Source organism: Centropristis striata, chromosome 7 (genome assembly GCF_030273125.1).
Source record: "Centropristis striata isolate RG_2023a ecotype Rhode Island chromosome 7, C.striata_1.0, whole genome shotgun sequence".
NCBI classification, from domain to species: Eukaryota; Metazoa; Chordata; class Actinopteri; order Perciformes; family Serranidae; genus Centropristis; species Centropristis striata.
In genome coordinates this window covers 23,705,684-23,722,434 of record NC_081523.1, presented here as the reverse complement: position 1 = coordinate 23,722,434, position 16,751 = coordinate 23,705,684, and the positions used below count along the sequence as shown (strand labels likewise).

The window sequence follows — 16,751 nt, the reverse complement described above, 5'->3', positions numbered from 1 at the left end:
TCCAAATGACTTAAACAATCCCTGGACTTTGCTCCTAGCACCACCCGCTGGCCAAAGCTGGTCAGTGATCTGGTCTTCTGCATTTTGTGGAACAAAATTTAACACAGATAGTCATGGTCCCCAGAGGATGAATCTCCATGACTTGTGGGATCGCGTATATTTTCATCAGCACCGTGACAGATTGAAAATAGTGAACCCATGTGAACAAAAGATAGATATTTTGTCCTAAGATAAGTTTACAATGTCATGTTACAATGAGATGTGATTTTTTTACTTGAAACTTCAGATCTTAAAACATGTCTCTGCATACTAGGGGTTATGTAACAGATATCTTGTACCTAGCACAACATCACAGGCTGTTTGCTATTTAAGACCGGGGACATGTTAAACAGCCTTTCCTAGTCAGGATTAGATCATTACATCCACACTTCAAACAAGTCAGACTATAGATTTTAAATCTCAATGTAAGATCATATCACTAAAAGAAATTGAGTTTTTGCAGTGCAGTGTCATATTGAAGTTGTTTATTCTTCTTCAGTTGTACAAATTAAGTCAGGAAAAAGTACAGCGTAGAATTAACAAAAATCCAGAGCTTTAGAGGAAGAGTGTGAAGATGGCTGAGGATACCAGCAGGAGGATGGCACTGGGACCAGTTGGTATGGCACTGTTACATAGGTTCCCTTCACAACAAGCAATGGGATCTACACATGCTAAGCTGTTTTGGCAGCCCTTGGTAACTATGTTATAACCTGCAAAAGAAATCAGGGAAACACTCAGGAACAACTTCAGTTTGTAGTATTTAGAGAAACTTGTAATGTGAAAGTAAACTTACCGTCTATTCTAAGAGAGAAACAACGGTTGAAGAGAACAGAACAAGATTTGGTGTCTGTGCAGGATTTAGGGTCGGTGGCTGTGCATGTGTAGCATCTTAATCCACATGCTGAACAGTTTGCAACACATAAGGAGGAAGGACAGAATATGAGGAAATGGAGCCAGGATATGGCATTTAACAAGAACTGGTGCAGCCAGTAGCAGGGCATGCTGTTGGCCTACTGACTGCAAACTCTCTGCTGTTTTATAACATCATCATTGCTACTGACTGCAAACTGCTCGTACGGGGTAATTTACTCTCTTTTCAACATCCTGAGGTTAACAAGTAAAGACTACAGGAAGAACGACTTTGACACACAACAACCATAAAATTACATATTGCAAAGCAGGAAACAAATTATATGTTAATTTCCTGCTCTCGTAACTAATAGACAAATTCTGACACCACTTTCCTTTTAGCTTTTAGAATAACCTTCAAACATTTGTACTAATTTAATTTCTTTAAGTCACAAAGTTCAGTACACCCACGCCCTGTACAAGAAGGGCCAGAGTCGTCTCTACCTGCTGAGGAGACTGAGGTCCTTCGGTGTCGGCAGGGTCCTTCTCAAGACCTTTTACGACTCTGTGGTGGCTTCCGTTATTTTTTACGCGGTGGTCTGCTGGAGAGGGGGCTGCACGGACAGGGACAGGAACAGACTGAACAAACTGATCAGAAGAGCGAGCTCTGTCCTGAACTGTCCGCTGGACTCCATAGAGGAGGTGGGTGAGAGGAGGATGTTAGCCAAGCTGGCATCCATCATGAACAACCCCTCTCACCCCCTGCATGACACTGTGGGGTCTCTGAGCAGCTCCTTCAGTAGCAGACTGTTACACCCACGGTGTAAGAAGGAACGCTTCCGCAGGTCATTCATTCCAGCTGCCATAAGACTGTTCAACACCTGCACAATCTGAACATTTTTGCACATAATCTGCACTCTGCACATTATCCACTTAATTTGCACTAAGTTGTATATAGTATATTATTATTATTATTTTTGTATATTTTGTATATTGTTAAATGTCTTTTCTAGATTGTTTTTTATCTTATCTTAATATTGTGTGATTTTCTGCGGCTGTAACAAAGAAATTTCCCCGCTGTGGGATAAATAAAGTCAAATCTGAAATCTGAAATCTGAATCAGTCAATGCCCATCTCTGTCTGTCTGTCTATCTATCTATCTATCTATCTATCTATCTATCTATCTATCTATCTATCTATCTATCTATCTATCTATCTATCTATCTATCTATCTATCTATCTGTTCTTACCTGCAGACAGAGTCATAAACAAGATGAGAGCTCCATAAAGCTGCATCGTGAACAGAGAGAAAAACAGATTGTTAACCAGCCGAGTGAAAGGAGAACTGGAGGAAGACTTCCTCTTTTAGGCCAGCTTTTCTTTCTTTGCAGTACTTGAGAATTTGCATTCCCTCACAAAGCCTCCTCCCAACTGACCTGAATAATGTCACTCCTAAAGTAACCTCATTATCCTGGAGAAAACCATGAACTTTTTGGGACAAGAAGACAAAAACTTAATGTTGTTGATAAACTATGAGATCGTCTTTAGTTGCAATAATTGACAATAAATGTACACAATGTACTGTTAAAATAATTTGTTATTCTGTCTCTGTTTGTCACTATCAAAGGTCACTATCAAATGCATGCGTAGTTCATTGTGTGTGTGCCCTCTCTCTATGCATTTATATATTAATCATGCAATATGATTTTGATACAATGATTATGTTTGTGTGTTAATACTGGTTTAGAAACTGTGATTACTTTAAATACATATGTTCCATTTGCTTAAAGTGATTAAGATTCTATAATCACAAAGAATATATATTAAATGTTTTAGATTTTAGATTTCATGTAGACTTTGCAAAATCTGTGTCTCCAAATTATATCTCTGTGAGACATAACAAGGCAGGAGGTTTTGTTGAATGTTTTGGGGAACAGGCCAGGTCAAGGACACAGTGTGCCTGGGGAGAGGAGGTAACTATCTTCTCTGCCTGGTGACATGACGTGTCTCTATATTGATTAAAACTGAAGAATCAGCAGATCAAGAAGGCAGCACTTCCTGGAAGAAATCTACCTTCATGATTAGTAAACCATTGTGAGGATAAAACTGTAACTTTACATTTCTTAACGTATTGTAATAAAATTATGTGAAACTGAGAACTTGGAAATGTCCTGCTCATCATTCCCCATCAAAGGATCTGCGCAGAGAAATAGGTGAGGATTTTTGATTGGTGTCAGATTCAATTTTAAAGGCTTCCTCAAGCATTTCTCCAAAGCTTTTTATTTTACAGTTTTTCTCAGTCACGTTGGTGCATTTCTCACCTCTAAACCATTTTTTTCCCCCTGAAAATGTCTCCTAAATTGAACAATTTCTCTTTAAGTAACTACAGTAAGTACGGTAGGCCTACTTAAGTATATGTACTTAGTTACATTGCACCACTGGTGACACTAATGTACAAAGCACCCTTGTCATGTGTATGAGACACACTAGGCGTTCCATTGACTGTAATGTAAAAATATCCATGATTATTATACGCCTTATACAGGAGGAGAGGAGAGGAGAGGAGAGGAGAGGATGGATGGAAATCGGTTTGTTTGTTATATGTGAATATATTTGTGTGGTTTAAAGGTTTAAATACAATACAAGAAACCCTGAAGAAGAAAAAAATCCCATTAAATAAATATAGTCTCTTTTCAAAACATATGCCTCCAGTGCAAGCAACAAAAAAAACAACAAAACATTACCTTTATTACCGCTTTGACGAAATCAAAAGTTTAATTTTGAAAAATGTTACCGGAAACTTTTCCATGTTTTGATTGGCTTGACGCTAACTACGTCATTTACGCGCCTGTGTGATCTCAGCACATGCGCCGCTATGTTTTGAAAGCCGGGGCAGCCTGTTACTGCACTTTTTAGCTCTGCATATGCACATATTTCTACACATTTTTTATGATGCATCTAATATAAGGGCAAATGAAAACATGCCAAAGTCTGTGAAGAAGTCCTGCACCGCTCAGACCTCCATCAGCAGGTACTTCGGAGGACTGAGCAGCAGCGGTGCCTCCAACACTCAGTGTGGGATTAACCCGAAGCCTGCGCAGCACCAGCTTTCAAGAGGCAAGGTGAGGAGTGCTTCAATAAATAGGCCTAAACACATGTTTAAACCAGATATAATGAACTAAATGACTGAACCTTAGCTGCTTTTATCCTGCAGAAGAAACTTTCATCTGATGGACTTGGATTGCCAACAAAACGAGCCAAGCTTTCTGACCAACACCAGCAGGCGGAGGGTTTGGACTGTGAGCCTGCATCCTGTCTGAGCACTAAAGGTGAGTGTGTGCACCTGAAACAGGAAATCCATCCATTTCTTCCCAACCTTCATCCATGTCACCCACACCTCACACATTCCCAGCTTCCAAAAGCATTACATGTCTCCAAACAGCATGTGCAGTCATGTCAAACCCTCCTGTCAATGTGAGGATTTGGGGTGAGATATGTGAATAAGCTTTTCACTGGCATTTTGGTTCCTTATAACTTTAAAAAAGTGAAATTTGGACATGATGTTTGTCTGAAAAAATGTTGATTAAGATCAGCAAATCTTCCTGAATGCACCCAGATAGTAATTATAATATAATATATGTTTACATTTGGGATTTCCTCTATGAGAATGATCATTTTGCATCATTATTGTCATTTTCATTGAAAAATACATTAAAATGAGCATGGAGTTTTTACGATAATCTGTACCAGACATATTTTTTTCTTGAGTCTGCAAAACACAATTTGTAGGAAGAGACATCTCTACATAGCCACATACTTAATTCAGAGTGGTATTTGGCATATATTTTTCCTATAATTAATACTGCACCTTCTATGATTTATATTACGATTATGATAAAAATTCAATTAACTGTGCAGCCCTGCTTATGGTCAAGCTTTATTTGTATTTTTCTCTCTTCAGAGACACCCCAGACTTCGAGCCGAGGAGCAGCAGGCCTCTGCTTCTCCACCTTGGCGAAGCTGAAAGGCTTCACCTGCTCAGCTGAGCCCAGTGATGCTGCTAGCAGTAACATCTGTGACAGAGGAAGCAGCGTTTTGCCTCCTTGTGATGTTATAGCACACAGCAATAACAACACACTTGAACAGACAGAGGAGGAGCATGAGGATGAAGACAAGGAGGGTCCAGGGCTGGCTGCTACAAAACAGGTACCCAGTTTATAAATGTTGTCTCCCTAACATCACTGTCATCAGAGTAGTTTTTCTGCTAAAGTGAGTGCATGAACAAGGCAGCACTACAGGAGCTGACTCTGACCCCAAAATCCCCCCTATATCTGATCAAAGAGTTTGAGTTGAGTGGAATTTAACTTATTTCTTATATTCACTGAATTTTCAAGTCTTATAATAAGGGCAACTATAGAACTAGGTCGAAAAATCAGCCAAGCCAATATAAAGGCTGATATGAACTACAACAAGAAGTTAGTAGTTTCAGTGTTTTGTTTTTCTGTTGCAGGGGTTCCGCTTCTCTCAGTTTGCAAAGTTAGGAGGAGGAGGAGGAGGAGGAGGAAAAGGAAAAGGAAAAGGAGGAAGGGTTGCAGAGCTGAGTCCCCCATCAGACTCTAGCACCCCCTCCAGGCGCTCAAAGAGCACATACACTCCCCTGGAACAGCAGGTCATCCAGCTGAAACAGCTACATAAGGATGCACTGTTGGCAGTGGAGTGTGGTTACAAGTACAGGTTCTTTGGAGAGGATGCAGATGTAAGAGAAGTATCCAAGACACGCCAATCCAAAATATATAAATATGTAAAATTTAGTTTTTATTGCTGGTTAAAGGGCATTTAAAGATAATGGTAATCTCATTTTAGGTCTGTTCCATCTGTATAAAATGTGTAAAAGCTTTCATATACCTTATGTCCTACTTTAAAATATATATATTTATAAATCAGTGTCATAGTTGACAGTAAATAATTACCTTTATTTACCTTTTATCTGATTATTTTATCTGATTATTGCGATTTGTGAATGCACGCCAGAATAAACTTGGCCCCAATTATCCTTTACGGTACCACAGATGTCGTGTGTGTGTGTGTGTGTGTGTGTGTGTGTGTGTGTGTGTGTGTGTGTGTGTGTGTGTGTGTGTGTGTGTGTGTGTGTGTGTGTGTGTGTGTGTGTGTGTGTGTGTACGTGAACAGATTGCCGCAAAGGAGCTGAATATCGTCTGTCACCTGGATCATAACTTCATGACGTGCAGCATTCCCACGCACCGTTTGTTTGTTCACGTCAGGCGCTTGGTGTCCCAGGGGCACAAGGTATGAAATATAACTTGCATGTTATTCATATTAAGGAGGTGTTGAGATACTTGGTGTTTCTTATCTCAACATTATTTTCTCTATCTTCTAGGTTGGTGTTGTTAAGCAGACGGAGACGTCTGCGATCAAGGCATCAGGGGCCAATAAGAACGCTCTGTTCACTCGTCAGCTGAGTGCTCTGTACACCAAGTCCACTCTGGTGGGAGAGGGTATCCTTATACATGGTGAATATCTGTGTGTTTACATAAAAAAGCTCTATTTCTGAAGTGGTGTCCTTGACAGTTTTTTTCTGAGATGTGAACCCGGTCTGCAGACTGAGGGATGAGGAGGAGGGGGGCTGTGGGGACGTGGTGTTGGACCCTCCAGAAAGCTTCCTGCTGTGTGTCAGTGAGACCTGGGACAAACCGAAGAAGCAGCTCACTGTGGGGCTGGTGGTGAGTTGATGACTACTAATTCATAAAAACTACAGATTTCTTCACAATGCTCAGTTTTACGCTGATTGATATTAATAGTTAATTCTGAAAATAAAAACCAGATTACTCAAGAAACTCTGGATTACAACCAGAACTCTGCTTGTTTGCCAATACATATTAAAGGGAACGTATAATGCATTTCCTTATTTTCTATATAGTGTTACTATATTGCATGTTTATATTAAACCTGGCAAGAGTTATAAATTATGTGGTCAACATTTGTAAAAGTAATCCTGGTGAGTAAGAACTTCACTGTTCTGAATTATAATAGTAATGATATTAATAATAATAATAATAATAATAATATATATTTTTTTCCTATGAAAACGTTACTCACAGGTAAGAGTTCTTTGTCATTTATTAAAAACAGGAAAAATTGTTTCTCAAGTGAATGCATTATACTTCTGTACAAGCTGTTCTTCTTTGACATTTAAAAAAACCCGTCTCCATGTAAAAAAAGCTCTTATAAAAAACAAAATCACTTTTCGTCTTTAGTCTTTATTTTTTCATAGAAACATGACATTGAAAAACAAAGTGTGCTTGATTGTATGGATGTATTTGTGTGTTCAGGCGGTTCAGCCGAGCACAGGAGACGTGTTACTGGACTGCTTCCCTGATGGTCCGTCTCGCTCTGAGCTTGAGGGTCGCATCCTAAAGATCAACCCTGTGGAGATCCTCGTGCCCTCTGACCTCTCAGAACAAACCCACAGGCTCCTGCAGAGCATCGCCAATGCCAGGTAATCTACTGTCCGTGCACTAGGGGGCAGTCTGTACACATTTACTATGGCATAAAGTGTTGAACTTCCTGTGTTTTACTGAACAGTGTGTGTGTTTGTGAGTTTAGTTTACTTTATTGTGAGGGATTGTGTTTAGATTTCCCCTGCGGGTCGACTGTTGTTTAGTCTGGAGCACTCTGAGCTCAGTCTGCATGAGGAAATCAATGCAGGCTCATTAAGAGGTTATGTGATAATGGCCGAGGGCTAAACAAGGTCCAATCAGGGCTTATTTAGTTTAAAAAACTAAATGAGCCCTGATTTTTTTTTTTTTAAGTAAAAAAAGAAGATATTTGTAAGATGAGATATTGCATTTGTTTTACTGATCAAAAATGTAAAGTAGATATTAATGTTGAAACAAAGTTAAAATGATTTAAACTTAAAGTTCATAAACTTAAGTAAAAGTCTGCTGGTGGCCCCAGGGGCTATAACAGGCTGCAGTGTTGGTGATAAATGTATATCTATATATATAAATATATATCTTTCAGAAGTTGTACTGGTGCCAAATACATGAAGTTCATCGCTATTTTTCCAAACTGCATCCGCCAGGAAGTCCAATGCAGCTCATCATAGATGTACATGGGCATAAAAATGTAGCCTAGTTCTAAAATGTACATTTACTGTACAACATTTACAATTTACAGTTAATGGAAGCTCTTACACAGACAAGTGGGGAAAAAAGTATTCAGACAAAAAGTATCGACATCATCATGCCATACAAGTAAAGAAGATGGGACACATTCTAGGTGTTAAAATGCAAGTAATTAAAGGATATGTTCACAATTTTCCCAGTCTGTCTTGAAACAACAGTCAGGTGCCCTTCTGGACATTAAAATAGGTCTGCCTGCTGAAGTTATTCCTCTTGTTCTTTGCTAGATGCCACGTAATCCTACAAACTGGTCCTTTAAGCACGTAGCTGAGTATTCACAGTCATCGTAACACTGTCAGTTCTAATGAATGTAGATTTTTGGCAGCAGTGAAATCATCCCAGTGATCAACCCAGCATACGCACATGAAGCACAACAGGGAGTCGTCTGCTTTTCTGTCACACTAACAGGCTTTCAGCCGAGTCTCTGATGCAAATACAGACTTCCAATTAAAGCACACAGGCTGCTGTGTGAACCACAAGATCAAAAAGAGCCAAACAGTTTGTCCTTTGTTCATTAGCTGACTAACACGGTCAGCGACAGTGACTGTTGAACTAATGCATTTCTAAAACCTTTTGCCTCCCATCGCGTCGCCATTCGGCTCATCTTTGCCGACAGTCTGCACCCAGCATGTTCACACCAGTGGGGACTAGTTCCTCTGGAGGCTGCCTGTGATTGCATTATGCTCTGAAAATGAAACGAGGGAGTGGGAGGGAGTGGATTGGATTAGATTTGAAAGGAGTGGTTGGATAAATGGGGGGGATGTCTGCTACTTTCGGCGTCTTTTTGTCTCTGACACCTTGATGGTGCACATTTCTAATCATTCACATTTCTTTTTATTCCAGCCATTCTTTTCTCTTTTTTCCCTCTGTTTCAATTTAATTTTGAAAAATTTGGATCATGTGTAATCATCCCTCTATTTATTTTTCATTTCTTTCATTCTTTCTTTCTCTCTCACCCTCATCATCTTTTTTAGCCATCCGCGTTGAGTGATTATAGCGGAGATGGACCTGTAAAGGCCAGTCCAATTATTGCATTTGAACAGCACTGCTCTCTAGCGTTGTGCTCATCAGAGACAAGACTCTTCTCGATCTGCAGCCTGTTTCATACAAATACAGGGGAGCTTTTTCTGTTCAGCTCAGGAAATTCAGCACATTTATTTCCACACAGGTTCACTACCACTGGTCACCTCCAAAGATATTTTTCTAGGAATGGCATTTAATGTGCTTTAATTGTTCTGAAATAGATGTTTTATTGGATATCGGCACATCAAAGTGACATCACTCCAACCCAAAAATACTAAAGCAAGAGCCGCCCAGGTGAGCATTAAAATGGGTTTTAGTGGCTGCTGACGTCAGCTGGACAGCCTCCGTGTCTCTGGGGTGGGCTGATGAGACGGGCCCCGTGGCAACGAGATGTGTGTGTGTGTCCATGGTGCAGCAGGTAATGAGTCCCTGGGAGGTTGGTAGTAGCTAGGTGCAGTATGAGTTGCTTTGCTCATCCCCAGCCTGGAGTCATAAATCAGGATCAGAGTAGTGACAGGGATTAGAGCGACTGAAAAGCTCACTGGCTGATGCTGTCAACACAAATGTTCTCGCTTTAATCGATGACTGACACTCTTAAAAGTTAATATTACATCCAGGGGACATGGTGAGACAGTAGTCATGTATCAGAACACACACACACACACACACACACATACACTAAAAGACATAATTTGTGTGTATGGATTTAAAAGGCCACTCAAAGCTTTGAGTTCACCCAACAGCAATTCATACTAATTGAGCGCCTTAATCTGTCTTGCACATTAACCTCTGCTCTCTGGGTCGCAACATTCCTGACTTAGCCTTTAGCCGTCCATGATATTGATTGATTATCAATAACAAAATGCTCCGAGCAAGTTAAAAAAACAAACCAAACAAAATTCATTACAGAGAGTATGCACACGTCTATGACAAACTAAACCCAAATAACAAAAAACAAACAAAACTTTCCCCCTCCCGCCTTCAGTGATGCCAAACTGTGAAGATAGTTTTGGTTCTCCTTTTCAAATATAGTAGAGGTGAAAAGTGGCATTTGAAAATATTCAAGCTCTTCCTGGGGGATGTGAGGATGATTTTGAAGCCCAACCCGGCTTTTGTGCCTAAAGTGGTGGCCTCATGTTCTCCTATTGACCTTGTGGCTTTTGCAGCCTCACCAGGTGGGCAGGGGTCACATGCGCTATGTCCAGTCCATGCGGTGCGCACTTACATGGATAGGTCGAGGGGTGTCAAAAGGAGCGATCAGCTGTTCGTCTCCTGGGCTAACCCTCATAAGGGTAAACCTGTCACAAAGCAGCGTCTATCCCACTTGGTGGTGGAGGCGATTGCTTTGGCTTATACGGTTCAGGGTTTGCAGCCAGCTGTGGGTCTGCGAGCGCACTCAACTAGGGGCTTGGCTGCATCCTGGGCCTTATTCAGGGGAGTTTCTGTTGAGGACATTTGTATTGCGGCGAGTTGGTCCTCGTCTCTCACTTTTGTCCGTTTCTATATGCTGGACGTATCTGCCCCTTGCGTGGCATGAGCGGCTTTGCTGTCCTGATTGGAACAGAGTTTTTTCCCTGTGGGTTGGTGGACGCTGGATAAGCTTGTCTGGCAATACAGGGGCACCCATATCCCATAGCGAGACATCGAACGAAATTTTGTGAAAGAGAACTTTAGGTTATTTACATAACCTCGGTTCTCTGAGTAATATGAGTGAGACACCAGACAACCTTTCTTGCTTGGGCGAGTGAGAAGAGGTGCTTATCTTTTTTTTTTTTTCATATTTTATTTATAAGTTTTGTGCTTATCTTGAATGATGTGGTACCATCCACATGAACTATTTAAGGTAGGTGGTACTACCTAGGGTGGACGCACACATTTCACCAGCCAATCAGGATTGGCGTAATGAGATTACTGCTTCTGAGGTCTGCAGCACGGCGTGCATACCATAGTGAGACATCGAACAAAATATTACTCCGAGAACCGGGGTTATGTAAATAACCTAAAGATATTTGCAAAACTGACATTCCCATCAGGAAACTGTGTTTTATGCTAATTAGCAAATGCAACATTGTGCATAACAACCATCCCACCAGCCACTAACATGGCTGTTGTTATAATGTAATTTCACTGCTGTGAACACCAAAAAAGTAATTTTCCTTCATTACATTTGTGCAAAATCAACCAAAACCAAAACAGTTTGCATGCTAGTTACCTGAGAATATGTTTTTGTGTAATTAAGGCTAGCTAAACCTTTCATTTGAACCTGAACCAGCATCCAGCTTTGTTGTTTCCTGTGAAGTGAGACTTCCTAGGGTCACTATGTTGTGTCCTGGTCGGGTTGTGCAGAAATGCTACGCTGCACTCCTCTGGCCATGGATCAATACAGGCAATTGTCCCTGTTCTTGTAAACCTCATAATATGGTTGAATTGACTGGCTAAATGATTAATGGTCACAGTTGCACCTCGGGCACAATATTGATCACTTTTATACAATCTTTGCTCCCAGTCTGACCAGTGACTGAAGTGAGAGATGATGATTATTTTATATATATATATGTGTGTGTGTGTGTGTGTGTGTGTGTGTGTAAGCATTAGGAAACGGAAGAAAGAAAATGCTCTAGCACTGCGTCCAGAGCCACGTGTTTGCCTTGGTTGCCCTGGCAACAACAGAGCGGACAAAGCAACCAAGTCCTTGAAAGCAGCAACGCAGAGCGAGTGAATGGAGTGATGGGGAGATGCGGGGAAAGTGTGTGTTCGTGTGTAGTTGAACAAAACGATGGTTGGAACATGCAGTGCTGCTGGGTCTCATTTTTCTTACTGACAGGAAAATGATCAGATATCGGATGCCGTGTTTCCTTAATTTGTCGGTGCGTACAGTCACAAGCACCGCTGACTTGAATCAATGCTGTCCTGTTGTTGTCCCCCAGCGCTCAGACTGATGACCGGGTGAGAGTGGAGAAAAGGGACAGCGCTCAGTTCGAGTTTGTCTCTGCAATGAACACAGCCACCGAGTTCTACTGCCACACCCAGCAGAAAGGTGTGTTTGTTTGTGCCTCTTTTCCTTTCAGTCTTTTACTCCACATTTCCTTCAATTACTCGCATACTGTCATTGAGAGCGAGACAGCCATTCAGCTGGAACACACTGGATGTGTCTAAGGGGTGGGCCTGTGACTCATGGCTGTGTTTTATCTGTGAAAATGTGGCATGTTTGTGTGTCTGTGTCCTCCAGGCTCTAGCTCTCTGTCGAGCGTGGCATCCTTAGAGAGCCCAGTGATCTGCTGCCTTGGGCCGCTCATCCAGTACCTCCAAGAATTCAACTTAGAAAGAGTTCTCAGGAGTGAAAGGTAAACACACACTGCAACACAGGCTGCAAGCATAACCATCCAGTGTTAACAATAGAAATTGAAATCGTGAGCTAGAGCGGAAATTATTAGTTTAAACATAAAATATACTATATTTACCAGTAAAACCATTGCATAATTAGAATAACAACACCTCCAAATGTTCCCATTTCTTTTAGTTATATCCTTAAAACTTTTGCAATTAATGAACAGCCCACGTAAAAAACAGATGGTGAAACAGCCTGAGATGTCTTATTTTCAGAGACACTCAATTTTCAGCATTATGTCTCAGGTTTTCCTCATTCAGTCATTTTTAGTCTCATTATCAGGTAAACAAGTTGCTTTACAATTTACAGATTACAATGGATCTAAAAAAGCACAAAACATTGAGTCACGTGTTTTAGAACTAACCACCAATTTATTATTGTAACTTTATTATGATTTAAACAAATTCAGGATCTTAAATTCTTCTACACATTTCCACTCCTGACTAGTAGAGCCTGACCGATATGGGGTTTTTGAGACTGGTGCCGATACTGAATTCAGCGGGGGGAAATTAACAGAGTAATTTTTTTTAGCTTGAATAAAAATAAACCTTTTTTATGTGGATTGTGCACAGATTTTTCACCACTCTACAAATGTACCCAGAGAGCTTCTTTGTCAAGCATAAAACTTTATTAAATAATATTTAACATTGTAATACTTTATACAAGCAATGTTTTACATTGTCAGCCAATTCTATAAATGATAACTGAAAAAAGAAAGAATAAATAGGAATAAAATAAATAGATAAATAAACATAATTACTGTTCAGTTTCAGTAAATTGCTGTCTATTATTTTTTTTTAATGAAAAGCTTGCACCATTTCTAAATCACAGCAAGCAATATTTTCTGCATTATATATTGTGGTAAAAAGATTTCATAACAGTACATAACAGACAGCATATACACCAATATGCCTTTGATAGGCCAATGTCAGCCGACAATATCCGTCAACTGATATATCTGTCGGGCTCTACTGTGCAGTAATGCTGGCTACAGCACATCACCTGAAGTGGAAGCTATTTAGGAAGCAGGTTATTTCCTTACAAATCCCCTTAAGGTTCTACCAATATTGTTTATGATAGAAATCTGATACAGATTTCTTATAGAGGTGTTTTCATCATTCCAGTCATCAGATTTTTTTACACCTCTTCCTAATCAATACATTGATCATTTCTTCATGCAGCTGTATTTTTTTTTTTAACATTTATTTTTATTGAGCGCTGATAGTACAGGACATGTACAAAATACAACATTCACAAAAGAAAACTTTGGACCAATGCTCACATCATTTTTCGTTTTTTCTATGAATTATAGAACTCTCTAGATCCCCTGAGAGTGTATTTTATTTTCTCTAAATGTATGAACTGCATTAAGTCATTAAACCACAGAGACACACTAGGTGGATTTTTAGATTTCCAGTGTAATAAAATTCTTCTGCGTGCAAGCAGTGTTGTAAAAGCAATGATGTTTTTATATATTTTCCTTATTGTAGAATATCTTCTGCCTGTTGTTCCAAATATGGCCATTACTGCGTTGGGTTGTAGGTCAATATTAAGAGCTTCTGATAGCGTTTTAAAGATTACAGACCGATAGGATGCTAGGGCTGAGCAAGACCAAAACATATGGGTTAGATCAGCAGGAGTGTTTAGACATGCAGCTGTATTTTAATGTGATTTGTTGCTCCTTGCAGCTCATTCCGCCATCTGTCCAGTGAGTCGGAGGGTCTGATCCTCAGTGCCTCCACCCTCAGGAACCTGGAGATCCTCAACAATCAGGTACAAGCATGTCTCTGCTGGCAGTCATGGCAACTGGTCAAGCATAACAAAGGGGTGTGTCTCGGTTATAAATGGTTTACACTGCACCATACTGTAAAATCCTCTAGTGATTAGTAATAGACTAACAGAAACATCTGCACTTTGTCTGAAGTAAAGTCTCAAGAATGTGAAGGGAGATTATGTTAAGGTCTCTCAAAGCTGACCAGTAAAGTGGCACAGCTTTTGAAAAAAAATCATTTAAATCTGTGTTTTACACTAATCATAACCCTGCAGTGTATTATACATAACCAAGACCAAGCCCTTCTAATAAACAGGCCTAATCATTGCATTTGCATTGTGTGTGACTATCTGTGGGGACTGAAGGCTGTTTCATTTATTTTTAGCCATGCTAACCTCATGGCTTGTGGGGTCAAGCTGCTGGTCAGTGGACAAGAACAACTATTTGATGAGCTGCAAAAAAAATCTACTATTGGATGAAAATTAGGTGCAAACATTTATATCCCCCTCAGGATGAATTGCCATCACTTTGGTAATACCTTGGCTTTTTCATTTTTGTCCAATACTTCGGCTTGTTACAAAATTACCTTCCCTCCACTGTATATTGTGTTTACTGCTAACAAAGTTATCATGTAATCACGCTCTCATGTAAACTAAGATGGTGAACATAGTAAACATTTTACCTGCCTATTATCAGCGTACTGTTGTCTGCATTAAGCCGGATGCACGGTTGTGCTGAATTGCAGAATGGTTTGAGAATGAGACTCTTGTATCGTGTATCACTCCGGGTCAATTTGGAAAATTGAATGTCTTTGGTTTTAAGCCAAGTAAAGTTGAGTCCTATGAAGTTAATTTCAAGTCTGAAAACAGCAGCCTACTGCGGCTGAAGTTGTGGGCCGGACAGTTAATCAGAGAGCTGAAAATATAAAGCTCTGTAAAACAGGGAGCTGCAGATTGAAGTGATAATTTACTGTATGTTTACTAATAGGCCAATATATTCCAATCATACTCGCGAATCAGTTTGGCTCTACTGAAGTTCAAGCCTCAAGTCTACTGCTCTTGCAGACTGCTGAACAGAGTCGTAGAAGTAGTAAATACATTTGAACATGATGTTTGTTACACTCACCTCAGCAAAGAAAGACTGAAAAAGTCATTTAGAAATGTCGCACAACTTCGACGGACATTTTCCAGTGATAATACTTTTAATATAGACTGCTGCTCATAGAGTTGGAATAATTTTGTTTTCAGACACAATCCTCTGTTTATTCCTATTTAAATGCATCGAGAATCACTTTGAAATAGAATTGAAAAGAGGTAAGAAATATTTTATTTCAACTTTATGAACAACCATGTTCGTCAAGACTGTCCAGATTGTGTCTGAACAACCTGTAGAAATCAGACTGCAGTCATTGTGGCAAAGCGGACTGCAAACATTTAATGGGTGAGTCAAATTGTCATTTCTCCGATCAAAAGTAAATGTTCAGTGACTCGTCAGGCTTGCGTGGGAGACAGCTCAAAAGTTCAGCATGACTCTGCTGCCGTGGCTTGTGTGTCACAGATGGAGTTCAAGCTCAGTTCAGACCTCCTCACCTCACTACCTGTGTCTTCCACCCATCACCTGCTCACCTCATATATTGTTTACATCATAATAGTTTTTTTCTTTCTGTAAATTGGCACATTATACTGATTAACCACACGTGTAAGCTGTGTGTTATATATGTGTGTGTTCTTTTGATGGCAGACAGATGGTGGTGTGAAGGGCAGTCTGTTGTGGGTTTTGGACCACACTCGCACTCCGTTTGGGAGGAGACTGATGAGGAAGTGGGTGAGCCAGCCCCTCACAGACCCTCAGTAAGTACAGGATGCCCTCTGACCTTTGATTTACCAGAACCATTTTACAAAATAACAACTGCAAGAAATGGAAATGATTTAAGGGGTGCTGGATTATTAACAGTAGTTCATCATACGTGTATTATAAACATGATATATGTATTTTTTATTATCTAAATATCCTGATTATTATCAGTACTGGTGTATGGTGACACTCACCCATTATACCAATAAATTTGAGTTTTATTACCTGCAACAACAAACCTTGGAGAACATGAGGCATCAGTGTTTGTTAAATTTATCAGCCGTTTTTAAGCTCCAAGTCAAAAGTTTTTATTTAAAGAGGTTGCCTGCAGAAAATTTTTTTATGTGTGTTTTCATCCTTTAGTGTTTCTCTAAAGAGGAACAATGACTCTGCTGGGTGAAAAAATAGGCAAGTGTTCACATTATGGGCATTCTCCTACATTCACTGGCACAACATCGACTTATTTAAATGTAAGATTGGCTTTTGTGATAAGATGCATTTTGTGTTTTTTTCGAGGAAGAGAACAAGTGGAGAAGGGATTGTTTAATGCGCATTTTCTTCCACCTGACGTCTGCCTCATCTCTGACATGCTCACAGAAAATGAATGAATGTTCTATAGACTGAA

The 16,751-nt window shown here is 40.0% G+C and overlaps 2 protein-coding genes across 6 annotated transcripts in view; one reads left to right on the top strand and one right to left on the bottom strand.

The window, feature by feature from the left end:
• Positions 1–502: 502 nt before the first annotated feature.
• LOC131974428 (prostate stem cell antigen-like) lies at positions 503–2,967 on the bottom strand. Its single transcript, XM_059336733.1, has 4 exons — positions 2,962–2,967; positions 2,139–2,250; positions 833–940; positions 503–749 (listed from the first exon to the last, which is right to left on the bottom strand). Exons 1-4 carry the CDS (start codon positions 2,965–2,967, stop codon positions 595–597), a joined length of 381 nt encoding a protein of 126 aa, XP_059192716.1. The 3' UTR covers positions 503–594.
• Positions 2,968–3,719: 752 nt separating this feature from the next.
• The window catches only part of msh3 (mutS homolog 3 (E. coli)), a 50,190-nt gene continuing 37,158 nt past the window's right edge, over positions 3,720–16,751 (top strand). For 2 of the 5 annotated variants that reach the window (XR_009394685.1, XM_059337491.1), the window contains exons 1-12: positions 3,720–4,010; positions 4,103–4,217; positions 4,850–5,094; positions 5,399–5,644; positions 6,079–6,195; positions 6,287–6,404; positions 6,490–6,629; positions 7,239–7,405; positions 12,041–12,150; positions 12,343–12,457; positions 14,190–14,274; positions 16,013–16,122. Coding sequence is in view for 4 of the 5 variants with exons in the window: in XM_059337491.1 (XP_059193474.1) it covers positions 3,813–4,010; positions 4,103–4,217; positions 4,850–5,094; positions 5,399–5,644; positions 6,079–6,195; positions 6,287–6,404; positions 6,490–6,629; positions 7,239–7,405; positions 12,041–12,150; positions 12,343–12,457; positions 14,190–14,274; positions 16,013–16,122 (1,766 nt within the window). In the remaining variant the exon portion in view is untranslated. The remainder of the gene's footprint in view (positions 4,011–4,102; positions 4,218–4,849; positions 5,095–5,398; positions 5,645–6,078; positions 6,196–6,286; positions 6,405–6,489; positions 6,630–7,238; positions 7,406–12,040; positions 12,151–12,342; positions 12,458–14,189; positions 14,275–16,012; positions 16,123–16,751) is intronic. The other 3 variants (XM_059337489.1, XM_059337488.1, XM_059337490.1) reach the window with 3 other exon arrangements.

Coding starts and splice junctions, on each gene's coding strand:
- LOC131974428 (XM_059336733.1), bottom strand. Junction 941..2,138: donor GTTTATGACTCTGTCTGCAG/GTAAGAACAGAT, acceptor CAAACTGTTCAG/CATGTGGATTAAGATGCTAC. Junction 750..832: donor TTTCTCTCTTAGAATAGACG/GTAAGTTTACTT, acceptor TTTCTTTTGCAG/GTTATAACATAGTTACCAAG.